Source organism: Triplophysa rosa, linkage group LG12 (assembly GCF_024868665.1).
Source record: "Triplophysa rosa linkage group LG12, Trosa_1v2, whole genome shotgun sequence".
In the NCBI taxonomy this organism is placed as follows: Eukaryota; Metazoa; Chordata; class Actinopteri; order Cypriniformes; family Nemacheilidae; genus Triplophysa; species Triplophysa rosa.
In genome coordinates this window covers 11,038,038-11,064,064 of record NC_079901.1, presented here as the reverse complement: position 1 = coordinate 11,064,064, position 26,027 = coordinate 11,038,038, and the positions used below count along the sequence as shown (strand labels likewise).

The following is a 26,027-nucleotide window of genomic DNA, read 5'->3' as shown; positions in this document are numbered from 1 at the left end:
GTGGGCATATTTACTACGGGCAATAACAGAATTATGTAAAGATCAAGATTAGGCTACCTGATGACTGTCATGTCTACATCAAGTAACCACAGCGATACATTAACATTAACCTTGGTTAGGTTAACCATTTGAAGCAACATCAACATATATTTTAGTAACTATAATTATTGGTACACTCTTCAAACAGCCCAGAAAAAATGGCAACCAAATGGAGACGAAAATAATTTCTTCGACCAGTTCTCTCACACGTGTCTGTTCGAGAGTTTCAAAGGAGATCAAAACTCAAACCTTTCTAACTTAGCCAGTGTTCAATTAAAATTCAGAGATTTTAGTATGAACTCAAAGATTATTTGAAATAGAAGGCTATGCTATTCACATTACCTTTAAAGTGCTTTATCAAAAATTGTCTATAAATGTGGGTATTATATTTATCCTGTAGAATTTTGGAAAAACATCAGAGAAAACCTGATTCTTTATACATTTACAAATATAAATAAGACTGTCCTGATAACAAAAAGAGCAATAATATTTCTTTCTGTGAATGTTAGACTGAATGTAAGATTTTCAGAATCTCCATTTTAATGTTTGGCAGACACTTTTATCTAAAATGACTTCAGGGCATTGAAGGTCTGTTGTTATCAGTGTGTGTGTGTGTGTTTATTGGAATCTTTGTGTTGACAGTGCCAGGCTCTATTGATTCAGAAACAGAACCTTTATGCTGCTTTGTTTGATTTCGTTTTTATGTCAGTGGTGGCTCATGCCAAGTTCCCGGAGTTTAAACTATAAAACTGATGTTACCATGAAAAATAAACGGGTATTAATGATTTGTTTTTCAAGATGTAGAATCTGGATGAAAGTACTGTGGGATTGTTGGTGTTTTAGATGCTGGTTTTCTATTGTTACAATTTTATTTCTATTACTAAATGTAAAGTAGCATGTGTGTAAGTTCACCTTCAAAATGAAAATTCTGTCATCATTAACTCACACTGTTGTCATTTTAAACCTGTGTGATTTTCTTTCTTCTACAAAACACAAAAGAAGATATTTAGAAAAATGTTGGAAACCAAAAACCGTTGGTCCCTATTGACTTCTATTGTATAAACACAAAATCAATGCAAGTCAACGAGGACCAACATTTTTCTGTTATCAGCATTATTCAAAATGTCTTCTTTTATGTTTTGCATAAGAAAGTCATATACTGTATGTTTGAAATGGCGAGGGCATGTAAATAATGACAGAATTTTTATTTTGAAGGTGAACTATCCCTTTAACTGATGTACATTCTTAAAAATAAAGGTGCTACAAATGGTTCTTCACAGTGATGCCATAGAAGAACCATTTTTGGTTTTGCAGACAACCTTTTAGTCAACGCTTCTTCGAAAGTTCTTTCTTACTTTTTCATAGTAGATCCAATTTTTGACTATGCGGTTGTTTAGTCTGGAAAAAACAACCAGCGTGACACACCACCATATATGGAGGGTCATATACTGTTTCCGGGTCCAAACGCTCAATAAGATGCTATAGGCAAACAACAAAAAAAAGGCAAATATACGCTCATGGCGACCTGTAAAACTATTATTATAGTATTATCCATTATCTTCGTAATGAAATCCCACATGGCCAGTCAGTGATTCATTTTTCATCAATCAATTTATTCAAATATTGATGTCGGAGATTCAGTAAGCCTGGAGACTGTAGTGTATACTGTGAGTTAATAAATGCTCCGCTTAAATCTGCGATGTGAGTAAACAGTGCTCATTAACAGCTGTTTAAGCTGTAGCCCTGCTTGAAATGAATAGATGCTTGGACCCGAAAACGGTATTCCTTATGTCACCACTTAACAACCGAACAGAGAAGGTAAAGTGCAACAAAAATGTTATTCTTCAAAGTAATTATTCTTCAATGGCATCAACACCTTTATTATTTTATTTTATACAGGGGGGGAAAAATACAGGGGGGATTCACTAAGAATGAATTGTGCCCAATGACAGTGTAATTTATTTGCACTTGCTGTTCTGATAGTTTGATCAAGTGAATTACTAAATTATGCAAAACAGATAATGGTGCAAACATGCCCAAAAACAAAACACAATGCTAAAGGCATTTCCTTCTATTTTGTGCTGGTCGTGAAGGACAAATGAACCGGCTGTATGTTTGACTATAATGTCTTAAAATAAATATTCATTGTACAGTACTGCATACTACTATGAATCAGTTAACAGCTACAAGTGATTGCATTGGTTTGTTTCTAGTATATAAATAAAAAGTTTTCATGCTGATATACTGCACAACTCTTCAGTGAATTTACCCCAGGATTTTTGGTGATACATACAGTAATTGCATACGAGCTGAATTCACATCCTAACTGTCATCGATCGACATGTTTGCTGTTGGTTCTACAGCGGTTCTCACATCACAAAATAAATGTCTTTAAAATGGAAGAAGCGTTTATGAAGGGACCATAAGATGGAGGATGCTGAGAGAGATGCTTGTGCAGGATCTATCGGCCTGACCATCCCTGTTCCCCCGGGAGCTAATTCCCAGTAAATGATTACATTGAGGGGGTAATTAAGAACAATCTGTCTTCAAACACTCATTTTGCTGAGCTACTTTGGCCTTCATTTGCTTCTAATGTATAATTTCTCTTCCTCTCTCTTTCTCTCTGTGTTCCTCCCACTCGCACATTTCTTGCTACCCTCCGCGCCGCCTACCACAGAATTGTTTTTCCACTGTAGAGTAAATACCAAAAGCTCTAACAGAGAGGCAGGGTTTTGTTAAAGACCCTCCAAACCGAAAGCCAAGGACTCGGCACGGAAGCCCCCTCATAGAGCCTTCAATCCATCGGATCGATTAGCTGTGCTATTGGCAACATCCCTTTGAATAAAACACAGCACTATTGAGTTCCCCGTCCCCACTGGGCCCAAGAATGGGGAGACATAACCTTTTGCATCTCGCCTTTGTGCGCCGAGATTCAAGTCATCACCCCCGACAACCTTGCATACCCCCGCCGAGAGCAGAACCGAGGGAGCAGAAACAGTGTAAATGTCAAAGTGGAAAACAAGCACTTCAGAATACTTCGTTTTTCTCCACCTTTATCCAAGCACCAAAACCAAAGACTCTGTGCAAGGGGTAGACTCCTCAAATAACCAGGCAAGTCACAAAGTGATCTCTTTGAGTTGTCATAAGCACACCTGAAGAATGTTGGGTTATTTTCAACCCAGGGTTGGGTCAAAAAGAGACAAACCCAACCGTTGGGTTGTAAAGTATCCTTGCTGGGTTGTTTTAACCCAAAAAGCTGGGTTATTTTAACCCATTGTTGTGTCAAAATATAACCCATTGGTTGGGTTCATGCTGGGTTGAAAATATCCCAGCTTTTTTTTTTTTAAGTATTCACTGTGAAAAAATGGTGGGTTATTTTCAACCCAGCGTTGGGTCGGAAAGGGCCAAACCCATTTGTTGGGTTGTAAATTATCCTATGCCGAGTTCTTTTAACCTAAAATGGTGTTTAACCTGTTGTTGGGTAAAATATAAACCATTTTCTGGGTTTATCCCTTTTTGACCTGATCTCACAGGAATTCTGAATTATTTTACACGGTGGCTTCTTCGTATGAACTTGTGCGTTGTGAATTGTACAAAAATGTATGATGACTAGAAAAAAAGCAATACTGAAGCCCCACCCCTAACATCACTGGCGTGAAAGCAAATCAAACTAAGAAGTACAAACGAGATTGTACAAGTTCATACAAATTAGCCAAAATACACCTCCTCGTAAAATAGTTACGTTTTTGTCGTGAGATTGTGTTGAGAATGCACACTTTAAGACCCTATCAATCAAAAGGCCAAGTCTTATTTCGTGAATAGCCAATAGGCTTTAGGAAACATTGTATTTGCTTTGTTACTTGCTAGCTGGTTGTATTACGAGGAGGGACATATCTCATTCGAGAGATCATTGAATTGGTCAAAAATCTATGAAGTGCATGATGATGCATCAATTTTTTTGGTCTGTTACCTGGAAAAAAATTTATATCTTTAAAATAAGCTAAAAAAAACTACACAATTTAAATAGTTGATGTCATGGAGTTATTAAAGAGCTCTTTATCAATAAATCTGAAATTGCACAACCCCTTTTAAACGCTGCTCCTAACAATAGGGAAAGACGTGAAGGGGTGAAAATTCCTAGAAGACCTTACAAAAACAAACTGCATTCCTCTCTTTTGAATATGTGCAACAAATATCCAAGTCATAAAAACGATCTTAGCAAGTCTTGAAATTTTCCCATATATCATTTATTTAGTAATTTATTTATTGTTTTTTAGTTTTTAATCTATTATCTATGTATTTCATATTAAATAGTATAGAGTTCTTTGTAATATTTCCTCAGTTTATTCTTTTTTTATATTTAAAGTTGGGCGTTATCTCAGAGGTCCTTGGTTTTCTGTTTGGCGGGGACGTAGGGCAATACAGTTTGAGTGCTTTTATCCGATACTGTTTGCGTGCTGCTGTTTCGCAGCAGTTTTTTCCGGCAGCCTGGGTAAAGAAGACCTTTCCTGGGTAATGTGTGAGACCCCACAACTGCGACCTTTACAGGTGAGGGGCCAGCGGAAGCCGTTTCTCGACAGTTATAAAGGCCAGACGGGTGATCGGAGGAGGACAGAGGGGGCGTGGGTGAACAAGCCAAAGGGCTGGGTTCACTGTCCGTGTCCGGGGTCCCGCAGTCCCCTTTATCTTCGTCCTCCCCGCCGTCCTCTTCCTCATCTTCGTCGTCGTCACAGCACAATGCGTGGTAGAGGATCTTGTCACTGAAGCGGACCCTCTCTCTCGTCCCCGAGGTTCGAGAGGTTTTTTGACTGTACGTAGAGCTGGATGCTTCTTCGCTGGAAGAATCCGGGGTGATTATTAATGGTCCGTTAGGGACGGGGAGACCCCCGTTCATCTGCGAATAGACGCTGGCGGTGGCAGGCGTAGGCGGGGTTGACGAAGGTCTTTCTCGGCTTTCGTCCACCTCGTCCCTGTGTGCTTTCCGATTTGCAGCATTAGAGACCTCCAGGAAGTTGCAGAATTCCCAGCTGTCAGAGAGCATGTCCTGGCTGAGGAAGTCCAACCTGAAGGCCTCGCCCAGACCTCGCTCACTACTGGAAGTGCTGCTCGCTGTAGCAACTGTCCAATCGTCCGGATCCAGATCAAAGTCGAGATCCGACGTGAGTTTGTCAATCTGACCCACCACCTGAAAAAAGGAGAAAGAGAGGGTGATGAAAATGATGGAACAATCATTTTTAGTTCCCTTGATCATCAAATATGCATTAGCAAAACCTTTAAGGTCAGACCAATTTTACTTCAGTCAACTCAGGAGATTTAGTGTAACTATGCAAATATATTTTTGAAGCAAAGTACGGAAATGATCCCGGGATCATAATTCAATTATTTTTTCCAGGTAGTTTGAATTTAAATGGAATTGAGTTCAACAGATTATACAAAGGCTGCTGTTATTCAAATACAGTAGACCCAAAAAATATTTACCAAAAACCACACTTATAAAAATGTATTATAACTGCCTTTTGGGAGAAAAAAATGCTATACTTTGACCAGAAATGAATTCAACAGTTACTTTTTCTTTTACTTTTGTTAAATATATCTTTTCTTTCTCTACTTTTCTATTACTAATGTGATTATTTATTTTTATATTAATTAATTATTGCTATATATTTATATATTGTCTGTTTTTGTATTTATACCATACAGCTGCTCTGAAACAATACAAAGTGTAAAAAGCAAAACAAAAATAAACTTGAATAAAAGAAAACTTGTTTTAATACTTAAAACTATAACAAATACATAAGAAATCCATACATTTTAATGTTTTGCTTGAAAAGTGTCGAGTTTGATGTTATTATAGTGCAACATCATTCATACATTTTAAACTGTGGTTCACTCTTATCTCACGCTTAAGGTGTGTTTTTTCCTTTTACTTTGTGACATAAACACAGAAGGATCAGATGAATATGCCCCGCTAGCATGAGGGATTAAAAATCTAATTCATTTATCCAGCACAATGACTCCAAACGAGTAATTAGGAGCTGTAAATCCCTGATTACACCGCAGTGAAAGCCAGAAGAGGGCCTGCGTTTGCCTGATCCGCTCGCTGATTTAACAGATGAGTTGCCCGAGTCACTTTTTCTCATCTCTATCTGTAATCACTCACCGAGCACTTGATACTATATTTAAACGTGTGATGCAAAAGCTGGTTGTTGAGTTTACTCTAATGTTTTACGGTATATGCTTGACTTAATTTAATTGCATGACTTAATCTATTTACTCCTTTTTTTAAACATGAGTTTGTATGTCAGGTAGTATTTATTAAATGTAACGGGTCTTGCTTTCTGTTGTTTTCCAATCCACGTGGGTGGTAAAACATTTTCAAACAGTAAAAATGCTTTTAGGTCCAGGTGAATTATTAGAAAAATAGTGAGAAATTATGTAACTTATATTCTATGAAAAGATGTATGAATGAAACCCTTTGTAGACATGCAGTTTACATGAGAAATTTAGTTTTCACACAGTGATGCCAAATGAGTTGAACTCTAAAATGACTGAAATTGTGAAATTACTGAGGACAGTTACTTTTAAAACTGTTAAAGTTTATATAATTATACACACACATATTATACACACACACACACACACACACACACACACACACACACACACACACACACACACACACACACACACACACACACACACACACACACACACACACACATGTTGGTATTGGTGGTTTACAGGGACATTCCATAGACGCAATGCATTTTATAGTGCACAAACTGTATATTCTATCCCCTAACCCTAACCCTAAGAATCATTAAAAAGTTTCTGCATTAGAAAGTTTTCTTTTTTAGTATGTTTATTTTACGTTTTGAATTATCGGCATGTCCTCATAATGTAGGGTGCGTGGCCAAACACATGAATATTCAATTCAATTCAATTTATTTATATAGCGCTTTTCACAATGTGCATTGTTCCAAAGCAGCTTTACAGGAGCAAATAAGAAAAACAGAAAACACAGAAAGGTAAAACATATATATAAATATTTTTTTTGGACCGAGCAAGATCACTCTAATAAATAATAGCAAATAAATAAATGAATAAATGCAGTCTCCCGGTGAGCAATCCAACACTGCCCTGCTGTGGCGAGGAACCCAAACTCCAATGATGAATAAATGGAGAAAAAAATAACCCTCGGGAGAAACCAGGCTCAGCCAGGAGGGCCAAATCTCCTCTGACGTGTCATAGCTGCACTCAGTAACCCCGACCAAAAGCCACCGAGCAAACGTCCACGAAGAACAGGGAGAGCCCACCAGCCGCGACCCAGGAAACCCCATCTGCCGAAACCGCGCAGGTCCAACCCTGTCCCATTCCGCGATCTACACCAGACAACAGAGGAACAACCAGGGAAAAATAGTAATGGCATAATGTAACTTTATTCCTCTGTTGTCTGACATCGACCACAAAACAAGACCAAACAAAATGAAGCCCCCCCCCCCCCACTGCCCACAAACACCCACCCAGCAACCACCTCCAATCAAAGTCACTGAGTGCAGCTATAACTTCAAACTGCTGTCATGTGAAGTAAGTTTAGCATTAAATATCAAGTATTGTAAATGTATCATTAATGTGACAAGTAGTCCGTCTCTTGGTTGGGGATGGAATTGTCTGAGCTGGGGCTGGGATGGTCAGTCAGTCCGCAGGCTCTCGTAGGAGGATGGTACAGGATTTTCAGATGTAGCTGGTGTAATCTCTAGTTGGGGATGGGCATATGACATTCACCTGGGCCTGGCGGATACACACCGCATTGTAAGGACTTTGCGTCCTTATAATTTAGGTCAAACCAGTGCACGTGTGTGTGTATATATACAGTATATATATATATATATATATATATACTGTATATATAAGGGTCATTATATATATATATATATATAATGTAAGCTATATATATATAAATGTGAAGAGTTTGTTTCCAAAATTAGATAACTCCGCTTCTTAAATATTCATGTTTTTCATCATGTTATCATGTTTTTATTGTGTTAGTTAGCTTTATTTTTTGTTATTATGGCTTAAATAAAACAAACCAACTGCAGTTTGATTGATATTAATTGGAATGCACAAAATGAAAAATGATCTCATTTTGGAACCAAACTCTTCATATATATATATATATATATATACTGTACATACATTGAACTAGTGTTGCTTAAAGCATGTGTCGGTATCAAATTTTGATATTACGATAACTGGGCCTTTTCCCAAGGTATAGGGTATTATCACGTTGCTGCATTACATCTTCATTGTTGTTTTTAATGATGTTTTAGTTTTTTCACACCAACTGATGTTGAGAAAAAAGAAAAGCATCTTGAACATTCAAAAAGCGAAATTAATATTAAAATTATTTCATAATAAATAATGATTTGTATGTAATGACACAAAGATTTATAGAAAAAAAAGTATTCAACTAGGTATTACGACTATGTAAGCTACTATGATTTCAGAGAAATAAAAAAATACTACTATGTTATCTAGAAATATTTGCTGCATTTTAAATAGCCTAATGTAACAATAACGTGCAAATTATATCACGGTAAACGGTTATTGAATACCAGCACAAATCTAGTCTGCTTACGTATAAAATGGAGACGTGGAATGTCATGGAAAGTGGAGATTTTGAAACATTAATTTTCATTACAGGTCAGTGTGCTGATGTGCTTTATCTCTGACAAATCATTTTCAATATTTTTTATTCGTATCATGTTGATATTTCATTTCATACTATATTAACCTGCTATCCTAAAAGATTTGTTTCCTCATATGACATGACCCTTTTAAAGATGCTCTTTGCATCAGCACTGCTCTCCTGACCAACCTATTTTTGTCCAATCACACGGCTCAAAACCATAACTCTACCTGACTCACCTGACCCTTCAATCCAGAGAAATAATGTTATAATCCTGAATCTCTAAGAGGGTAATACATTTGTATTCTTCAAGCACATATTATTCATCCTCAGTCCATTTGAATTCCATTCAACCCCCGCGTATAAACACCGTTTCATTCTACGCGCCTGGTTTCCGGTAAGTAATAATTGTGTCGTTGCCTGGGCAGGCAGTCTAAGGGCAGTGTGTACTTTCTGAGTGGGTAACTTAAAGTCTGTGCTATGCCAGCTCTGAATGAAGGATAGGAAAGCTTAATAACATGCTGAGGTGCTGAGGATGTGAGATGAATTGCTGGCCCAAGGGCGGATGAGATAGCTTTGTTTACGAGATTACTCGTCCTGCAAAAGTAGGATTTAATTCAATCAATGTTTTCCGGAGAGTCTGGCTCTGTGAAACACATTTCACAAACCCCCTGTCATCCAAGAAAGAAACCTAATTTAATCAATATTAGGTCCGTCATGACTCACGCCATTTTTAGTATTAATTGAAACTGTACTACATCCTAGAAAAAAACAGAAGAGGATATTTTCAATGGCAGCGCCTTTTACTTAATGTCTGCAATGCAAGAGGCACCAAGTGGAACTGCAAAATAAATAGGTTTTAGCATCTCAAAGCCCCTCTGTTTTATTTACATTATTTACATTTATGCATTTCTCCAAAGCAGTTTACTATACATTTGATTAGTATGTGTTATCTTTGGGAATCAAACCCATGACCTTTGAGCTGCTACAATGATCTACCATTTAGGTTACAGACACACTGTAGACTAGTGGATGGTGTAGTAATAATTTATTTCTCATTAAAGTTCATCCTAAAACTACTCGCACAGTGTTATATACTGTATTTCATGGGTTCTTGCATCCAAACAACTTTGGGGGTAATTCACAATTTTAACCAGTGTAACGTCCCTTCTCATCGCGTCGCCTGTCAGTAGCTACACGTGCTGTTTGCGTTTACTGCCCTAGAAACTTTTGTATGGATTGATGTGACTTTCCCAAGTGAACACGTGGGAACACGCCCCCTTGAGTGGCAAAGCACTCAGCAAAATAGCTGGTTGCAATAGCAGCAGCTGTGAAAACGGCAGTATAATTGACAATTATCAGTTTACATAAAATTTAGTAGGACTTGACAGTAATCCCAACAATTTGCCAAACAACCAGTGGTCAGTGGACCTTGGCATGTGGCCAGACATCGCTTTTTTTGACAACATACACTACCGGTCAGGATCACCGGTTTAGGATCACTTGAAAAAATGTCTATTAATCTGAAGGTGTGTGTTTCAATGTTTGAAATCACTTTTGTAGACAAAAATATAATTGTGCCAACATATACATTTATTTTATTAGAAAACCGAATTTTTGTTAAAAACATATTTTTGAAATGGATTATTTGAACCTAATAATTAATTAAAAGCAGGCAATAAATGTCCAGCATAGATGGAAATTCCTTTAGTACTGTATAAAAAGGTTCCCAGATTGAGACCTCGAGAAGCTGGATGATAAAATGCGAAGTGTACGATTCTAGTCAAAGGGCTTGCTACTTTAAAGATGCTAAAATATAACAGTTAATTTATTTTGGATGCTTTTAGTCACAACATAATTCCCAAAGCTACATTTGTGTTATTTCATGGTTTTGATGGGTTTAATATGATTCTAAACTGTGGAAAAATATAAATAAAGAGTGGCCCTAAACTTTTGACCAGTAGTGTATAAGCAGACGCTTTATTGTCGATCACACAACTTTTCACAATTTTAGACTTGCCGGTGACATCACGTGCATACCCTCTATAGCAAAACACTGAACCCTATGAAAAAATGAAAAAAGGTGTATGCATTTGACAGAGAGTACACAAAGTCGGTCTTCTTGTCGACCAGTCAAATACTACTCACTTTAAACCAGTAATCTTAAAATTTTTGGATGCTCTTGTTAACACAATAAGATAAACATGGCTGTCTGCTAATAATGCATTTCCACAACGACATTTGTGATTTGTGTTTTGCATAATTCTGCTGTTAAGGGTCAGTGTAAGTCCAATATTCGACAAAAAAAGGCTGGGTTGTTTAAAGCCATGGTTTGTTAAAATATGGACAAACACAACAGTTGGTTTAAATTATCATACAAAATGTCCGTATGCAACCCAATCATGGGCTAAAACAACCCAGAATTTTTTAATGTAAGCAAAAACTTACTGCACACTCCTAGTGCTGAAACAATAACGCACTTTAGCCATTGACATGATCCCCTTCAAAGTAAAACAAACTCTTAATACACAACAGGAAAGACCTAATTTCATTGATAATGCCCATTGCCGCTGCATAATTACCCAAGAAGCCACCTTCATCCCCGCCGTGCGTTCCAACCCCAGCGATTGGAACAGGCATTCCTCAGGGTAAACAAAATCTTAGGCAAGGCCCTTACCTTCACTACAGTTCCTGAAGCAATTTAACTAGATAGCAGCAGCGCTAGCTTAAAGGGCCCGCGGAACCTTTCTAGGTCACAGATGGGCTTGACGCAGCTACGATGAACAGTAATCCCTGTGCCTTTTCTTCAAGATGCCACGAGAGCGAGCGGGTTATGGAGTAAATTATTGGGTAAACAGATTGCCTAAGTGTAAAGGATGAATGAACACATCGGGAAAGAATCATTAGCGTTGGAACACATTGCGTTTTAACTGGAAGGGACACAATGAGAACCTGCAATAGTAATTACAGTCTATAGAGTAAAAATCACATCCTTTTGTTGGCCTCGGCCCTCATAATGGCAGAGATTGCAGCTGGATTATTCAACTCCGAAACGATTCCTCTTCCCACTTTCAGCGCTTTCAGTCGACGCTCGTCTCACTGAGGCTAAATTACACACCACCAGGAACTCGAGGAAAACAGCACATTGTGACCAACATGTGGAGGTTGAAAGAGACATAAAGACCAACATTGTGGAAGAATTATATCTGGTAGCACATGACACCAAACTAGCCTTTATAGTGTACTTTTTTTGACAACGTGTGAAAAAATGAAAAAGCAATCTGCATTATATGTAGTGTCTTGTCTGGAAATAACATCATCTATATGTGTGCGCCTAGCGTGCGAGTCAAACTTGGCTTAGGCGAGTAAATAAAACTGCCTTTCTGGCTGGTTGCCTGGTAACCTCCGTGGAAAATGTACTATCAGAACTTTATCTGAGATGCCACTAAAATGAAAAAATGAGGAATAAAATCTCAATGTGTCTTGACATTTTTGTGACAGGCACAGATTTGCAGTGAAACGGAGACCGGCTGATCTTGAGTGACACGATGACCTGCGCTCAGATATGCAAGGAGAAACAGCAGTTATTCCATTATTACAGAGAGAAAAATATATAGTTTAAGAAAAAGTAATGCAAAATTTCAGTGTAGTAACATGGTGTAGCTCTTATGTGCAAGTGGTCATGGTTTAAATCCTGCTCAGGCTTCCCAATCCCACCACCCGTCACCTATCAGTTCTCAGATGTTTGGTTAATAAAAATGTAAAAATAGGATTATTACTTCTCCAATGTTATGTTAAAAAAGCAAACACGAGGATTATAGTAAACATTTTGCACTCGAAAATCTCTCAAATGTCTAGTTAAGGACAACACATTTTGTTACGTTAAACTCAAACGACACACAAAAATAACAAAAATGTATTATTAGTTAAAGGTCTAGGGTGGGATTTTAGCGGCCACTAGCGGTGAGTTTGAGAATTGCAACCAATCTCTCAGTCCTCCGCTCACCCCTCCCTTTCGAAAATCGACGGTGGTTACCACAGTACAAAAAGATGTCGTCGGCTGAGACAGTGTGCCTGCTCATGTTGACGCAGGGAAGAGAGCAAGCGGTCATTAGAAAGACTGTAGAAAGAGCGATGTCTTATTTATTGCATAAAAATAAAGGGTCTGTGGATTTTAACTATAAAAAGAAGGATAAAAGTCCTGCAGGAGCTAGGACCTGCGTTAATATCATAAAGATTTTCCAGCAGAGACGCGATAGGACCCGCAATACTATGGTGAAGGCTTTTAGCTGAGATACTTTCCAGCAGAGCAGAGAGACGTTGGAGAAAAAGATCGTCTAAAATCACCACGAGCAGGTTGCTTTGATTCTGATCAGTATGTGAGTAACATTGTTTTTTATGTTTGTTAGAACTAAGATATGTTGTTGTTGTAATATTAGCTGTGTAACGGAGCAGTTTTGAGCGTCATCGTTTATCTGGAACCAGTGTGCTGCTTGTATATACTTGTGTCGTATTCGCTCATTTTATTCATTTGCATTATTATTTGCGTGGTCTAAGCTATGACAAAGCTAAGCATTTCATGCTTCCATTTCACAGCACGTTTGAAGGCAGAGCTAGCTAACAGTAAATAGCAATGCAGGCATTTGATCTGACAGCGAGATAGCAGTTAGGAGTAAGTTAGTAGATGATTTCTTCCCCTTTGTGAAGTCAGGGACAACCGGACAATGCACCGGAGGTAGAGTGAGAGGAAACGTGCTTTGTAGAGCTGTTTGTCTGTTTAGGGCTACTGCACAATACATGGCGGCACATCTTGGCGAATTTCATGTATGTAGGCCCACTCTGTATGTAGATAGAAATAGCTTATACTAAGGTAATACAAATATAACGGTTCCTTACGCAAGGTCTTTATACACGTCTGAAGACATAGTTTTGTATATTATATTGCATTTCTGTCAATAGATCCTCCTAAAAATCACACATTGCTCCTTTAACAAATCCTTTTTGAGAGAAGCCTATATACTGTATTGGACCATTATGAGCAGTATAAAAAAATCAATTTATTATAATAGAAATATATGTACAAATACTGTATATTAAACATTTATTTAAATATTTGTATAAAGTATATACTACATTATAAATTAATACAATGTAATATGTTAATATAATATAGATTATAATAGAATATAAAAGTGTACAAGTAACAATAATTGTATATTACAGTTTAAGAATTTTTTTTGTGACTGTTAAGAAACAAAGAGTTCATTTGCAAAAACAGATAATTATAATTCTCAAAAACATGTTTTTTATTTGTGCATTCCAAGTCATGTCAATCAATCTGCAGTTGGGTTGTTTTGATTAAGTAATAACCAAAAAAACAGCTTTTATAGCACAATAAATGATTTTTGAACATTTTTAAAAACAAATAAACCCTTCGTGACAGAGAGTTATTTTTAGACTAAGCTACATGGCATTCGATATGATCGCTCAGAACATTATTTCTATTTAAGCTTCTGTTAGCCCTTCTACTAGGACCAGACTAATGCTTTTTGGCCGTGATCTCATAATTTGTAAGTTCATTCTGCCTTTTCTACTGTTAGCTTCATCGCCCCCTCTACCCGACATGCCACCCAGTCGCCTCAGAGAATGCTGTGAGGCAGCAAGCAAATGACTGCACGAGTCGTATTGCAAGCGAAGCTGCAATTGTGGTGATTTTTTCCGGGTAATTGCAGGCAGGGTTTTCTCCTGTTTTTGAGAAGCAGAGCAGGTAGAGCGCAGTCAGAGAGAGAAGCTTAGCATTCTTTAAAATGACAGCTGACTCTCGACCTGAGCCTCCTGCGAAATGTCATGTGTGCCAGTGATCCATGAAAAACACAAACTGGAAAGGGAACACATGCACGTTCGTCGCGGTTTACACGTGTGCTGCTGATATTTTATGTGTTTTAACTGAAGGCTGTTGTGTGTTGAGGTCAGTGCCATTTAGACCGCACATATTCAGTCAGGAGGAGTTGCATTCATAGTTTCTCTTGCTGACTTTACTTGGTGACAGTCATGAGCAGGTTATGAATTTATGACTTTATTTTACCAATTAAATAAGCAGAAGTGAAATAAATGCATGCTATAATTCCCAACAGATGTTTAGTTCTCACCAATTTAAAATAATGTATATTTTGCAATCTATTATAAATAATCTATAATCTATTATAAATATATCAAAATGTTAGTATACTAGTATATGAGTTAATAGTAATAACTGTAGTCAGGTATTACAATTTTTAAGTATATTGTTCCAAAACTTGTTCCAATACATTGTGGCCATTTATTCCCTGTAGATAAAAATGATAAATAAGACTTCTTAAAACAACCGCTGCACTTTATGTAACAGTAAGACCAAAAATTATAATTTCAACCGACTCTAAATAAATATTGGGGAAAAAAGTTTATTTTTTTTATTTTTTCCAGCCCTCCGAATGATCCATTATATAATATAATATCCAGCCTCTGGCATGAATTTTCCTTTGAATCTGATTGAAATGTGAACACCAGGGTAAGAGAGAGCTATTAAAACCTCTCTCTGTAGTTAGAGGACGAATGTGATGATGAGCAACTGCAAACAATTACTGCAACAGCATCGCATGCTGATTTCAAAGTGAAACGTTGGTAAATATTTCTTTAATGTGTTTCCCTCATGCCGTGTTTCAGCTTCTGGAGCACGCAGGAATCTATTCATCGTCCTTTCTGTTTAGTTCTCTTTGGACCGTATGCGGGATGTGTCACCCTGCTTGGTACTTTTTATTACATTCTGCTGGCGGATTCATCATCTTCCTTATCGTCATGAAATTTGCTTAGGAAAAAATAATAATTTCAGAAGAAGGTGCAGATACCGAGTTCAGTTGATACTGAGAATTAATATTCAAGGTGATGTCGTGGATAAGAAAAGGGGGTGAAATAAGTGCACAGTTGTACTGCTGGCCATGCAGTAGAGACATACTATAATATACTGTCATGTGCTGTATAGGGGTGTTCAAAACAGAAATGAAATCACACACAAAAGAACAGTGCCTTGTAAAATAAAATAAAATAAATGAAATGAAAAATGAATAAAATAAAATAAAATGAAACGAAACAAAACATAAAAAATAAATAATAAATAAAACAAAATAATAAATGAAACAAAATAAAATTATAAAAAATAAACAAATAATAAATAAAATAAGATAAAGTAAAATATATAAATATATAAAATAAAACATTAAATAGGATGAGAATATAATAAAATAAAATGAAGGATAAAGATAAAAAATTAAATAAAAATAAAATTAAAAATAAAAAAGATTAAAAAGTGTAAAATGAGTATTGACATTCTGTCCATAAGTAATATTATTGATTATTTGTCTCAAACATTTCCAAAAAAAATAAATAAAGGAATTAAACAGAGCGTTACACGTGGATAAATCAAATTTTACATTCAAGTATTTGATGCTACTAACCTGCCTCATTTTGACAAACCCAGAGATTAGTTCTTCCTCAAAAGCTCTCGCTGTGTCAGCCTTGCGCACACAACTTTGTTTCCAGGCAGACTGATACAAAAACCTGTGTGCTTTTTATTAGCCACCAGCCAACCAGATTGAAAGTGATGATTTCAGACCCTACTTGTCACTACTGTGTACAATATGCATCAGACGGTCAGTGAGTTGTCTGTGTGGGTTCTTTGTGAATATAAGGTTATGTTATAAACGCTCCTGTACGTGCGTGTGCTCGTGCATGTCAAAAAAAACGAAGGATAATCCATCCGTGTCACACGGTTAGATGTGCGTTTTTGCATGATGCTCAAGCTAGACCTCCAAGCTGTAACGGATAGCACTGCTTGTCTGATTTGGGTCACGTAGACCTGATTGGTTAGATGTGTCACTCATCTTGTGCTAGGGGTATGAAGTGCGGCTTTGAAGTGCTCCCCCCGACTGTTAGCGGCTAATTATCCTGTCATACACGCGAGCACGGGCCCCGGCGTTCATTAAGCCCACAACGCCATGCTTTTTATCTCTTCTGAAAAATAACACTTCAAGTAGACCTTTGCATGCCACACATATCTGCAAACTCCATGAGTGGGGCGAGGAGACTCTCAACAGCTGGATAATCAGAAACAGTATAAAACACAGCTGTATAATGGGTGTCAATCAGAGCGAGCTCGAGTCCTCCAGCCCTGTGATCCGCCAAATGGCTTTTGCCGCTCCTAATTGCGGTGGGATTGTCAAAACAGGTCATTATTTTGCTTCTCTTACTCCAGAAACTTGGCAGTCATTTTTAAACTCGCAGGCTATAGAAGAATTATGTGGGCCACAGCTATAGATATGCTATTGCTATCTTTAGATGTAGGCTCGGCTAACTTTGGATGTGGGTTTGCGAGCTATTAATGGCTCTGCGAGCGGTTCTGTGATACTGACTGGGTTGATCTCCCGAGCCCTTTTACATAACTCGCCGACTGAAGTTACCTGAAGTGTACGGGCAGTCGGAAGTAGGATTGTGCTGTTAGTAAAAATCAATATATTAAGCGCATATTAATTCTATCTACATTTTCAATAACGTTCATTTAGTTTTAGCTATGCATTTTTATCACATTAGCTAGCACAGGCTATTTAGGCTATGCATAAATTGCTAACAGCAAACAAGTCACACATTTCTTGTTAAACGTAAGAATCACTTCCAACCATCCCTTAGAGTATTGTTAACCTTTCAAAAGACAATTTATGGATATCCATTTATGGATCTTAAAGTAAATAACATTGTTATACATGCTTTATAACCGCTTTATACATATGTCGTTGACAGAATTTATGATAACAGATGGCTAATTTAAATTATAAAACATTTACTATAAAGATTATGTAATAGAACATGCATTCTCCCCGCCCCCTTCTCTCTATAAATGGTGCAATTATGTGCGTGGGATGATATTCATAGAGTCTGAGTCATGGGTTGACGGTAATCTAGCACAGACAGACTTAGATGAAGCATACATGGAAATACTCTCAATGAGCACCTAAAACAGAATGCATGTAGCTGCTTCTCTACAGTAAAATCGCAAGGCTGTTTCAGTCAGACATTACGTTCCTTGGAGTACACAACTCTCTAACAGTTCTCATACACCATTTAACATTGTTAAAGACTGTGACAATTGCGCTATGCGTGCAGCGCTATTCATTAATGATCGAGGAGGGATAGACAATGAATCAGTCCCAGCCATGAAAGCAGCCACCTTTAACCCATTTGGCTTCAATGATGAACAAAGAACTCACAAGAGACATTTAAGCCACAAGAGCTGCTGCATTTTTAACTGTCAATGAGCAACAGCCTTATTTAAAGGAGCAATGCAGAGATTTAAGATGCATCTAGCGATGAGGTTGCGAATTGCAACCAACGGCTCACTCCACCCTTCCCTTTCGAAGCTCTACAGTGGCTGGCACCGCACTAAGATGTCGTCGCATTTTCACTTCTATATCGGAGGAGATAACGTATTCATGAAATGCGCTCTGTAGAGCAGTTTGTCCATTTAGGGCTACTGTAGAAACAATATGGTGAATTCCATGTAAGGGGGTCCGCAGTGTACTGTATGCAGATAGAAATAGCTCATTCTAAGGTAATAAAAACATAACGCTTCATTATGTAAGGTCTTTATAGACCTCTGAAGACATAGTTATGTTATATTGCATTTCTGTCAATAGATCCTCTAAAAAAATTGCACACTAGACCTTTTGTGTATTTTGACTATTTTGTGTCTCTTTATGGCTGATATTTTAGCAAAATAGGGATAAAATGAAGTTAGGATGAACAAATCCGAATATTTATTTTGGGGTGAGCTCATTATTTAAAACAGTAAGCGTATACTGTTACTAGTTTCTTTCCTTCCATTGAAGCTCATTATGACATAATGGAGTCATTTCATCACTGAAATAAGTATGTGTTCGCTGAGCAGGTACTCTCATACATTTGCTTATGGCGGTACTTAGACTAGAATAATCCGATCGCATACGAATGATGTTGCTAATATTCATTCTCTGCATCTGGCGAAATGTTTTCTAATACTCAATTGAAATATTTTCCATATTATCTGAACGACACAGCCTGCAATATACATCCCTCTGTAACCACCAAGTTGAATAGCCTACTTTTTCATCTGTTTGAAGAAACGGTTGGGAGTTTATTTAGATAAGCCGATGGTGGCTTTAAGAGAGAGTAATTTGTACATTATAATAGTGAAGTCTGCTGCCTACTCTCAGTGGTTGACAGTATAATTGGAAGTGAGACGGGGAGGCACATTTGAAAAGACATCATAGAAGCATATTAGTCAGTAATTAAGTCACATGCATTTTTGTCTCCCTTGACACATTCATCATGTAAATCCCTTAATGTGTTACTCAGTGAATAAGTGTGAAGTTGTGTTTATATGTGCATGTCTTTGTCTGCATGACAGAAAGAGAGAGAAAAGGCACATAGTAATTAACTCAGCAGATATAAACCAAGGGTGAAATACTGAAAATGGCAAACTGTTACGACAATACTGTGTTTCTGGAAGTAAACCAATTTAACAGATTCACACACAACCTTTCTCCAACAACCCGCCCTCTACATCTCAGCATATATGATGTCAACAAAACAACGCATCAGGCAGAGACACACCCCTTTCAAATCTGATTACAAATGGTCACAAGAGGCGCACTTGAGATGTTGGCACCAGGTGTAAACACAAATCTGTCTTCGCTGACCACTTGAGATCAGATCACTCAAGATGGATGTTAATACAAGGTGTAAACATGGACTGAGGCGAGTGTGATTTCCAAGGTCACCGATATCAGTCAAATCTGATGTCTCACCATGTCTGGCTTTGCCTTATTTAAAGGGACAGTTCACCCCAAAATAAAAATTCTGACATCATTTAATCACCCTCAAGTTTTTCCAAATCTGTAAAATGTGTTTGTTCTGATGAACACAGAAAGATATTTGGAAGAATGCTTGTAACCAAACCATTCCTGGCCACCATTGGCTACCATAGTAGGAACAATGACAATGGTAGTCAAAGGTGCCCCAGAACTGTTTGCTTTCCTACATTCTTCAGAACAGAACTAAATTTTCCTACTATGGCAGTCAATGGTGGCCAAGAACTGTTCGGTTACAAGCATTCTTCAAAATATCTTTCTCTGTGTTCATCAGAACAAAGACATTTATACAGATTTGGAACAACTCCAGGGTGAGAACATCAAGACAAAATTTCATTTTTGGGTGAACTGTTTCTTTAACAAATGCCTGTTGCAGCTTTCTGCTACACTGTCCACAGTCTTTTCCCAGACGGTGGTTTACCCTTCGTCACTCACAGGGCAAAATCTGAGCTTAAAATAGCATTGAGAAGAATATTCGAGGGTGATTCTCTCACTCCTGCTCTCCTGTTCTTATTCATAGACTCTCATTCTCTCTCTCTCTCTGATAAAAGTCACCAGATCAATGTATCCCCGGCCCACACTATTTCTGTTAAATAGTTTCCCCTTTCTCATTGCGCGAATCCCCTGTATCATCACCCAACAAATGTAACTCACTCCACCATACTAGAGTGAAAATACAGATCGAGTAAATCAAGATTGTTTTTTCAATTCTTAGAACTGCTTTTGTACAACACGAGCAAGTCTATTTCCTGTCTTCATTGCTTTTCGGGCTTTCACGCTTAAACTTCACTCGTCAGAATTACCTCGACCTAGCCTGGAATCAGTGACGCCGTGATTTGATGTAGGGCATGGCAGGACCCGTCTCAAAACAGGGGGGCGTCCAGATGAGACAAAAACATTGGCTCAATTGCCTGAACTGAGGAACATGAGTCACGCTGTTGACTTTGATTAATCAGGAGAACAAAGCTTTTGATTTTCTGTATTATGATTCAGATAAATCACAGGGGGTGTTGTGATTTTAAGTCTGCGTGGTTGTGGTACAACATTTAGAGTTTGTTTTACGTTATGAATTTTTATGTCTGTTTGAGAAGCCCAGAGAGTTGTATTTTTCCATTGGGTTTTTTAAGCAATACGGATTTAGCAGTTTAGTCGAGCAGGCTTTCTGAGCTAATTATTTCTTTGACGAAGAAACAAAGCATAAATAAGGCTCTTATGTGCACTGCGCACAACAGAGAGTTGCATCTAAGGGCAACGTCTTAAGTCTGATAAAGCAGCTGCTGAATATTAAGACAACGTACTCCCGTCATCGCTACATAATTTACACCGTGCCTGCTTACAATCTGCAAGATGAGGCCGTTATAAAAAGTGACAAAATCATACACACGCACACACAAATAATCTCCCTTTTCTCCATCACCCATTTTATTTTCTCTGTCATTCAATCCATTTTCTCTTCTTCTTTAGCAAGACCTCTGAGAAACTGTGACACCCATATCAGATTAGTTCGTTTCTTAAATCAATGGCTGTGCCGTAATCTGAATGAAGAAGGCAAAGGTGTATCTATTTGCAAACACAATCACAACAATATATCCTCAAGTCCCCCGAGGAACTACAGTACTTGGCTGCCGCTGAACATCTTAAAACACAGACACAGTCTAAATCCTAAAATGAGTATCTGTTCAGTAGCTTCGAATGACAGATGTTGACAGGTTATTAGTCGTACAGGATTTATTCTGTCATTAAGTGTTAGAACTGCCAGTTAATAACGTTTTACAAGAACGAATAATTCATTTCACTGGCATGTTTTGAACTGGGCTCCAATCCAGTAAAGCAAGAGAAGTTCGGCTAGATTTCTATTGAATTTGTGATTTGTTTTTATCCTCCGGTATGGTTGTGACAGATCTAGTTTTGGGTCAACATTACCAGTAACTTATTCTGTTCAAGTCTCATTTAAAATAAACAAAAGCTGACAGAGACGTGTCGGTGACAGACTGCAGATGGGCAGATGCTCCAAAAACGACATCATACAGATGAAAACAAACACATCTCAGTGTTGTGCAAGGATGTGTTAATTATTAACTCTTTGTTTGTGTTATGCTATTTTGCAAAATTTTGTGTGAAATAAATGAAAAGGGGCCCACAGTTCAAACAACACAAAATGCGTTTTCCGAGAAATAGCACAGATGTGTTCAGTTGAGGAGAATCTGGGGCTAGTAAAAATAAATAATTGAAAAACTACTGAAGTAACAATGGATACAGTATTTGAAATTATTTTTTATCCCTTGGTTACATTTAGGGCTGAAACAACATACAGGTATCAACGCATCAATCTATAATCAATTATCGCTACATTGCAAAACACCACAAAATCTATCTTTTCCATGTTATTTATCCTAACGAGCCACGCAGGCAATACGCGGCAAGCTTTGATGGATTTTATATATGACACGCTTTATGGTATGAACACGGTGAGAGATACCGCAACATGCATTCCACTGAAACTTACCGTGTATCGCCTGTTTGTCTGATTAGAACCAAAACTATAAATAAAATGGAAGATAGCTTTTCTAATGGCAATGTTGCATCGCATCTGTCGAGGTGATCAACTATAGGTCAAAGGGTTAAATATGAACAAGTTTTCCAGAATGTACCATAGGACTGAGATAGAGAAAATGAAACTCCCATCTTCAGTAAAAGCAAGTGTGCTCATAAATCGGTAAGAATTAAATCAAGATAGGCTAGCATGAAGTGTGACATTTGCACCTGCTGTTTTAAAGCAATTCAATGAAACATCAACATGATTAAAAACGTCTTGGTTACGGATGTAATCTCAGTTCCCTGATGGAGGGAACGAGACGTTATGTCGAGCCGACAGATGGGGTTCGCTCTTGAGAACCTATCAACTTCTGACTAGTTTAGAAAAGGCCAATGAAATTGGCGAATGAAATTTGCATGCCGGACTCCGCCCCCAGATATCCGGGTATAAAAGGGAGACGGCGTGCTGCATTCATTCACCTTTTGGTCAGAGGAGCCTGAGCATCCCTCGACCGCTGCGGCGGGCGGCCAGCGTTGTGGCGAGAAGGACACAACGTCTCGTTCCCTCCATCAGGGAACTAAGGTTACATCCGTAACCAAGATGTTCCATTTTGGCGTTTTCCATAGGAACCCCATCTGTCGGCTCGACACAACGTCGAGAGACCGACAGATGGGGTTCCTATGGAAAACGCCACAGCGCTGTGCCGCGTCACAATCTCCAGCGGAGCGACGCTGACTGGCCTGGATGTGTCAGACGAGCGCTAGCGCAAAATTGTAACCGTCCAGTGGAGAGGTAGGGGGTCCCAGAGCTTTTGAAGAAAAGGTGGGAAGCCCCTGCCACCGGCCGTCATGGGCGGAGGCCTTGATTCGCTTACAGCGAGAAGCCACCCGGCACCGTAAGGGCCACTGGGTAAGCATTATTCCCCCCTGGGGGAAAAACGCTACAGAGACCACTACCTCCGTAGGGAGGAATTAGTGGAGACACCAACATGGTCTCACCATCAGGGGAGAACTCATGGGAAAATGTGCGGACTGAAGGAGTTAACCGCAAGGTGGGAGTCCACCTAGGGAGGTTATGGGTTACCGAGGTGGGAACCATTCATGAGGATACATCAGACGGAACTGCCCACTGGGGGAGGGTTACCACGTCTGGAGCACTAGGTCCGGTTAGAGCTATGTGGTAGACAACTCAACTGTTCCCCGGCCTAGGGGAGCAGGGCTGCTCTGCTCAGCCTGCCCCCCAGGAAGGTGCTTAGTGATGGATGGAATGCCTGTTCTTTACCCAGTGGGCAAAGAAGGGAGGCGGAAATAGCCGCTGACCCACCTAAGGAAGGGGGGCAGGGCTTTCACAGGCATACGCCCTACCGGCTGCCGGTCCTACATGTTGCCTTGCAGGACGCGGACTGACACCGGTTCCACGCGTAGGTTGTAGAACCTCGCGAAGGTGATGGGCGTAGCCCAACCCCGCAGCTCTGCAGATGTCTGCCAGAGAGGCGCCCTGAGCCAGTGCCATGAGGAGTGTGCCTCACTCCTAACGGGCAGGGGCGATCTTGAGATCGGTATGCCGTAGCGATGGCATCCACGATCCAGTGCGCCATTCTCTGTTTGGAGACATCCCTCCCCTTCTGCTGACTTCCAAAACAGACAAGAGCTGCTCAGAGCTTCTGAAGCTCTGCGTGCGGTCCAAGCAGAGGCGCAGTGCATGTACTGGACACAACACGGATGGGGTTGGGTCTTCCTCCCCAGTGGGGAGCGCCTGCAGGTTCACCACATGGTCTCTAGGGGGAGTGGTGGGAACTTTGGGCACGTAGCCAGGCCGGGGTCTCAGGATAACGTGAGAGTCACCGGGCCAGAGTTCTAGGCAATCTGTGGACACGGAGGGTGCTTGTAGGTCCCCTACCCTCTTGGAGGTGAGCGCCATCAGGAGAGCCATCTTTATCGTGAGGTGAGAAAGAGGGGCTCGAAGGGGGGGCCTCTTGAGGCCCGCCACCTAGGTCGCAAGAGGGTACGGGGCGCGGATGAGGCGGTCGCCTTCTCGCGCCCCTTAGGAACCTAATGACCAGGTCGTGCTGTCCCAGAGGCTTCCCAGCAACTGGGTCGTGATGAGCGGCCATAGTGGCTACATACACTCCCAGTGAGGAGGGGGGAGAGGTTACTTTCCAGTCTCTCTTGAGGAAGGGACAGCACGTTCCTGATCAAGCAACTCCGTGGGTCTTCTCTTCGAGAAGAGCACCAGGACGAGAAGAGGCACCACTTATGGGCGCATAGCCGCCTAGTGGCCGAGGCCCTAGCCTGAGTGATGTCCCAACCAAGCAGGGGGTGGGCTACTCAGGATTTTCTCATCCCGTCCAGACATGGAATTTCCAGGGGTCTGCCTTGGATGCCGTTACGTGCCCTTCCCCTCTGACAGAAGGTCCTCTGTCAGGGGAATCGGCCAGGGGGGAGTTGTTATCAGAAGCACCAGCTCTGAGAACCAAGTCCGGTTGGGCCAGTAGGGCGCAACTAGTACCACTTGATGCTCCTCTTCCCTGACCTTGCACAGGGTCTGTGCAATGCGGCTCACTGGGGGAAGACGTACTTCCGCTTGTCCCGCAGCCAGCTGTGCGCAAGGGCATCCGTGCCGAGGAGTGCCTCGGTCAGGGAGTACCAAAGCGGACAATGGGTGGAGTCCGGGGTGGCAACAGGTCCACCTGTGCCTGGCCGAACTGCTCCCAAATGAGCTGGCGCGGGGATGGAGTCACCACTCTCCACGAGGCGTCGACTGACGAGAGAGCGCGTCGGCTGTCTGGTTCAGGATGCCTGGGATGTGTGTGGCTCGCAGGGAGCTGATCACCTGCTGACTCCAAAGGAGGAGGCGTCGGGCGAGTCGTGTTAGCTGCCGTGAGCGAACGCCACCCTGACGATTGATATACACCACGGCAGCTGTGCTGTCCGTCCGGACCAGCACGTGCTTGCCCCGCACGAGAGGTTGTAACCTCCTCAGTGCAAGTAGCACAGCCCACAAGTCTAGGCAGTTGATATGCCAACGCAGGCAAGGGCCCGTCCACCGCCCCGACACTGCGTGCCCGTTGCACACGGCACCCCAACCCTGCAAGGAGGCATCCGTTGTCACCACAACGTGTCTTGACACCTGCCCTAGGGGGTCTACTGTCCGCAAAAAGGTCATAGAAGACCAGGGGGTTAGGGTGCGTTGGCAGACAGGCGTGATGACCATATGCCTGCTGCCAGTGTACCACGCTCTCCAAGGAACCCAACTCTGTAGCCAGTGTTGGAGCGGTCGCATATGCATCAACCCGAGGGGGACCACCCCCGCCGAGGATGCCATGTATCCCAGGAGCCTCTGAAATTGTTTCAGGGGGACCGCTGACTGCTTGAAATGTTTCAGGCAGTTCAACACTGACTGAGCGTGCTCTGAGTCAGTCACGCTGTCATGGAGACAGAGTCGAGTTCCATACCGAGAAAGAGGATGCTCTGCACGGGGGAGAGCTTGCTCTTTTCCCAGTTGACCTGTAGCCCCAACCGATCTAGGTGCTGGAGCACCAGGTCCCTGTGTGTACACAACAGATCTCGCGAGTGTGCCAAAATGAGCCAGTCGTCTAGATAGTTCAGTACCCGCACACCTCTTTCCCTGAGGGGAAGGAGGGCGGCTTCCACGATCTTTGTGAAGACACGTGGAGACAGGGACAGACCGAAGGGGAGGACCCTTTACTGATATGCCCGCCCCTCGAAAGCGAACCGTAGGAACGGCCGATGTCGAGGGAGGATCGAGAAATGAAAGTACGCGTCCTTCAGTTCGATTGCCATGAAACAGTCCTGACATCTGACAGACG

At 40.4% G+C, this 26,027-nt stretch overlaps 1 protein-coding gene across 6 annotated transcripts in view; it reads right to left on the bottom strand.

Annotated features, from left to right (window-relative positions):
* Positions 1 to 1,212: 1,212 nt before the first annotated feature.
* insyn1 (inhibitory synaptic factor 1) overlaps positions 1,213 to 26,027 on the bottom strand; it is a 66,874-nt gene continuing 42,059 nt past the window's right edge. For all 6 annotated transcript variants that reach the window (XM_057347457.1, XM_057347459.1, XM_057347461.1 and 3 more), the window contains exon 4: positions 1,213 to 5,224. In XM_057347457.1, the coding sequence (XP_057203440.1) occupies positions 4,418 to 5,224 (807 nt within the window). In that variant the 3' untranslated portion in view covers positions 1,213 to 4,417. The remainder of the gene's footprint in view (positions 5,225 to 26,027) is intronic.